Below are 5,917 nucleotides of genomic sequence, written 5' to 3' on the forward strand. Positions count from 1 at the left end.
ACACATACACAACTCTGCATTGCTCCGCCATCTTGTCAGCACTCTAGTTGTTTAATAGCTCTATGGTAATAAAACACATACAAGCGTTAGTTGGCGTCCTACACTAGCTGCGTAGAACGTATCGTTTTTTTACGCTCTCAATGAGCGTTGTTGGCTCTCTTGTTCTATTTATACTCTTTGATATTATTCTGAATGACCGACACGTTTCAGTAAAAGAAATTAATTTGTTCTAGTGACCGAGTTTGTTGTTATGCTGATGACTTGGTTCTGTATAGATATTGGATTTCAAGTGATCACAAGTCACAAGAAGAAATTACTTTATTTAATCCTATAGTATACCGACATAATATATATAAACTTTATTTCATCTCAGCACAAAAAGTACAAATAATCTTGTTCGATTAAAATAATCGTTCTTCCACAAGATCGAGAAAAATTACATATAAAAACATTTAAAATATCAAAGCATTAAAAAATTCAAAACAGTAATATACACTACATTAGATTGAAAAGCATTTACTAATAAATTATTTATTGTTATTTATAATTATATTATTATTATAATCGTAATAATTATTATATTTAATTTTTTATTATCATTATTTTTATTATTATTGTTATTAAATTCTCAGTTTATTTTATATATATTTATTTTCAATTATTTGTATAATGTTATTTTGGAAAGTGCGATATAGAATTTTTAAAATTTCATTTTTGTCAAAATTGTAAGCATTCCAATATGTTGCACCTCGATATGAAATGCTACGTTTTTTAAAACTTGTGTTTGGTTTAGGAATAAATAAATTTGTTGCACTTCGCCGGAAATTGTAATTAAAAGTATTTGATTTTAATATATTATTTTGTAAATAAGTGGGCGCCTGTTTTAACAGAATCTTGTAAATCATTATTAAACATTCATATTCATCACGTTGAGATAAAGAGAGCAAATTTGCTTCTTTAAGGGCTATAATACAGAGAGATAGGTTGTTATCGTGGCTCATGACCGCCTGATGTCTGGTCATTTAGGTATAAACATCGTTTTGTCATGTTCTGATTTCGTTAATTATTTTATTTTATATATTTATTTATTCATTTATTTTTCTGCTTTTTATTGGACGCACCGTCACGTACATGTGCAACTGTTGCAAAAGCGTCGTTTCTAAATAAAGAATAATATATGCCTAGCATTGTTTCCAGATAATCCACTAAGTGAGCAAGACCCCACCACGAAATAAAATCTATCCCCTTTTATAACAATACAATGGGTTTGGAGCAAAATGGATATAAAGTTACAAACGCCTACGCAATTTTTGAAGAGTGGAATGAATTCTTTACTTGTATTTACATAATATACAGATGATGGACACAAGAAGGGCCAATGGATTTCGCTCAACCATTCCAATTAATGTTTGCACTCAAGTGTGTTGCGTCGCACTTTGTAAGAATCGTCGCGCTTTGTAATAAAGTCTGTCGCACTGTGTAATAACTGTCTGTCGCACTTTGTACTAAAGTCTGTCGCCCTTTGTAATAAAACTCGATCCATGTGATCATCTATAGATTGTTGATAAATTTCATTTTTCTCGGGGATCGAATTTGATTTTTCCACCTTTTTCGTATTGTGTCATTTTCACATCAATGAAATGGCTCCAACCCAATAGAACCCGCCCTGGATCTAGTTAGATTGGAGGGTGTCAAGTCCAAATCCAGAAGGGGTCAAAGTTGATATTTCTCGGATTATATAATTTTATGTCCGACGATAGGGATATGTCTTTAATTCTACTAGGCCCCCAGTCGGTCATATCATAAATATGGCATGTGGGTATCGTGTTCAGTTATTACAAAGTACGACAGCTCAGTTATATACAAAGTGCGACAGACTTTATTACAAAGTGCGACAGTTAATACAAAGTGCGACGATTATTACAAAGTGCGACGCAACACACGTGAATGCCCTCTGAAAATTGCTCAGAAGGATGTTTGTTAACTAACTGCAACGATTAACGAAAAGTCACAAGAAAAGACAGACACATTCTTTAGGACGTAATAATGAGGACCTTGCTGTCGGTATTAATGTACTCTTTCTTTTAATTCGTATCATCACTTGTCGTAATATAGTGTATGCGTAACAAACAAAAATGGTATGGCATTGTTTGTTATGGATACTTTTCACTATGACATGTGATTATGGTAATAGATAGGTTTGAGACAGTTTTACAAATGTAAAATAGCGGAACGTTTATTAAATACACAATAATATTGTGAAATAGTGCGTTAACAAAAACACACGTCAATACCTCATACCTGCCGTCTCATACACTTCCCTACCTATTCAATCCTTAACGACATCACATGATCTAAGATCAATAAAACTCTTATTAAACCCACAACTTTACACCTTTAATGTATGTTTGGTACATGATGAAATTACTAGTTGTAGTAACATGAGTCATGTTAAATTTTGGCCTCCAGGTTATTAATTTGCGTATATAATAATGAACTAAAAAAGTGGACCTTTAGAAATTGGTGGGTGGGGATCCTCTGCACCTCCTGCCTACGGGCTTGGCACATACTACTAAGCAATACGTGTCTCACTATGTGTTGTGACGAGAAAGATATGGTACAGACCGAATGGAGATTCAAGTTCATTACTATAGATATACGGTAGAAAAGTTAGTCTAGTAGGAAGAAGAAGAAAAAAGTCACAAGAAACGACAGACATATTCTTTAGGACATGTGATCACGAGGACCTTGCCGTCAGTAGTACTGTACTCTTTTTGTTATATCGTATCATCACATGTCGTAATATTGTGTATACATAAACAACAAAAATGGTATGACATTGTTTGTTCTGCATACTCTTCACTATGATACGTGATTATGACAATAGATAGGTTTGAGGCAGTTTTACAAATGTAAAATAGCGGAACGTTTATTAAATATACAATCATATTGTGAAATAGTACGTTAACAAAAACACACGTCAATACCTCATACCTGCCGTCTCATACACTTCCCTACCTATTCAATGCTTAACGACATCACATGATCTAATATCTATAAAACTCTTATTAAACCCACAACTTTACTTTATACATTTAATGTATGTTTGGTATATGGTGAAATTACTAGTTGTAGTAACATGAGTCATGTTAAATTTTGGCCTCCAGGTTATTAATTTGCGTATATAATAATGAACTAAAAAAGTGGACCTTTTGAAATTGGTGGGTGGGGGTCCTCTGCACCTCCTGCCTACGGGCCTGGCACATACTACTAAGCAATACGTGTCTCACCATGTGTGATGACGAGAAAGATATGGGTACAGACCGAATGGAGATACAAGTTCATTACTATAGACATACGGTAGAAAAAAATATTCTAGTAGGAAGAAGAGTTTCTCATGTACCCCAAGATATATTTTTTAACTTACATTTTTGTTAAGTATTAGTTAAAAATATGTTAATATTTATGTGACATTGCCGCATAAAAATGATTGTATAACGATGTGATTAAGCATTACTGGTTCTGTATCATTTTAGGGTGATGATTTAGTGGTCACGTGTACATATGGCACCATGGATCGGGACAATATCACAGTGGTAAGACATAGTAACCTATTTATAAAAATGACTGTAAATGTATAACCACATACCCTGTATAGGAAATGGCGTATAACCCACGAACAAGAAGGGAGTTGTATGAAAAAAAAAAAAATTGTCTTAATTCGAACATGCAACCTCTCGTTATGATACGAGATTATTATTATTATTATTATTATTATTATTATTATTATTATTATTATTATTATATATATGTATATATATATACATATATATATATATATATTTCTTTTAATATTTTTTCTATGTTTCAGGGAGGATTAAGAACAAAAGATGAGATGTGTTTAGTGTTTCTGTATTACTATCCTCGACAACCGAATATTGTTACTTGTGTATCATATGAAAGTGTCGATGATTATTTTACAACATTTGGAATTACCATCGATGGTGCACTGTAAGATGAAATTTGAATTGTTATTCCTGTTATTGTCATCGTTACAATTATAATTAATATTCCTATTAAATTATTCTTATTATTATTGCTAACGCTATTGCTATCGTTACATTTTTTACTGTCAAGACATTGTACTTATAATTTTATATTTTTATATTGTCTGTTTTTAAAATTGACAGAAATCCCTACAATATGACTGCTTTCCGGTACTTTTACCATTATATCTCTACAAGTCAAACTCAAAAGGAAATCAATGAACGGCTTTTTAAGGTGTACAATGGAGATCGTTACGGTCAATGTCTCGATTATAACTCAAATCAAATTGAGGTATGGGTTACACTTTTACTGTTATTGCATAGAGAGTTTCCCCTATGATTGGTTTAGTTTTTTATTAGCGTAAATGTTGGCACGCACGCTAACTGTGACGTGAATATCTGCATGATTTTATTTGGACGACTGACGACTGAGACAATTATAAAATATTGTTTGTTATTTCCTATGCTTAAGGGTTGCTGTTATATTGGCACCGTAGCAGGAATCCCATCCAAGTACTAATAATACTCCTATGTGGAGAGAAGCTGCTCAAATAAATTTCCTTGCTCAAGGAGAAAAACGAAATGCATAACAAAGCATTAACCCCAGCATTGAGGTGGAGAGACCGCCAGTTCCCGAAGGACGAAACCGCTCGTCCCAGATTATGAAAACAATGATTACAATTAATTGTAAATCATTATGATTTTTAAATATTTTGTGGTGGTCTGATTATGCAATTAAAATCATAGTTATGTTTAGACGTATGATTATGTGTAGCGGATATGATTATGACGACATTTGTGTATACGGCAATGAAAACGATGCTTATAATGATGATGATTATTATACTGATCATGATAATGTGATTATGATCATCGTAGATCGACTTCCTAGTCCACATATTAAGCGCTCTGAGCATCTTACATTAGAAGGATACGGCGCTATATAAATCTAAATTAATAATAATTATTATTATTATAATTATTATTATTATCATTACTATTTTTATTATTGTTATTGTTATTATTATTATTATTATTATTATTAATATCGCAATAATAATCACAATGCATTACCATCAATGCTATGATAATAATATCATAATTACATTTTCAACAAATTTATAAATATTCTGCTATTATTATTATCATCGCCATCATTATCATCATCATCATCATCATCACTTTCATTCACTGAAGCAAACGTATCATGGATATCATCGCATTGTGATAAACAATATGTTCAAAATCGTCATCGTCATCATCAACATCATCATTGTCATCATCATCAAAGCCTATTTAAAATTGCTAATAATTTATCTGTCACCCAATTAAATAATATAATTCCTATTATATAATTATATTATTATTATTATTATAATTATTATTATTATATTATTATTATATAATTCCTATTATTTTTATAGAGCATTATTATTAAATAGGTAAGTCAGACAAGATAAAAATCTAGAATTTTGGTTTATATTATTTGATGATAATTAGGTTTCTATTATTTTTCTTTACTTAGGGAGTCAAATCTGAAATAGATTTTTCAGAATGGTACAATAAGGGACAACGAGCTGCCAAGAAGGACGTGTGTGGCGTCAATTCAATAAATGGAAGTGATCAGATGAGGGCGGGTAACTTAAGTTTCACAATGATGCTTGCCATGTTCTTTACCATGTTGTTCCTGTAATATACCTAATAACTGTAACATATGCAAGGGTCAGTGCTGTTTAACTTTAGCTACACATTAATAGGCCTACGTTTTATAACGTTGAACTTAGGCCTACGTTTTATAACGTTGAACTTAACTCACAACCACACACACACATGTGTATATTGCTGTACTGTATGAAGTCACCTGAAGCCTG

At 31.8% G+C, this 5,917-nt stretch overlaps 1 protein-coding gene across 1 annotated transcript in view; it reads left to right on the forward strand.

Annotated features, from left to right (window-relative positions):
* The window catches only part of LOC117108355 (DBH-like monooxygenase protein 1 homolog), a 19,567-nt gene extending 13,656 nt beyond the window's left edge, over nt 1–5,911 (forward strand). Inside the window, exons 10-13 of the mRNA XM_033250348.1 lie at nt 3,537–3,596; nt 3,872–4,011; nt 4,191–4,338; nt 5,572–5,911. Coding sequence (XP_033106239.1) covers nt 3,537–3,596; nt 3,872–4,011; nt 4,191–4,338; nt 5,572–5,739 — 516 coding nt within the window. The 3' untranslated portion in view covers nt 5,740–5,911. The remainder of the gene's footprint in view (nt 1–3,536; nt 3,597–3,871; nt 4,012–4,190; nt 4,339–5,571) is intronic.
* The last annotated feature ends 6 nt before the right edge of the window (nt 5,912–5,917 follow it).

The sequence above is a fragment of the Anneissia japonica genome, unplaced genomic scaffold (assembly GCF_011630105.1).
Source record: "Anneissia japonica isolate Jap-2015-1 unplaced genomic scaffold, ASM1163010v1 scaffold426_len1935630_cov189, whole genome shotgun sequence".
NCBI lineage: Eukaryota > Metazoa > Echinodermata > Crinoidea > Comatulida > Comatulidae > Anneissia > Anneissia japonica.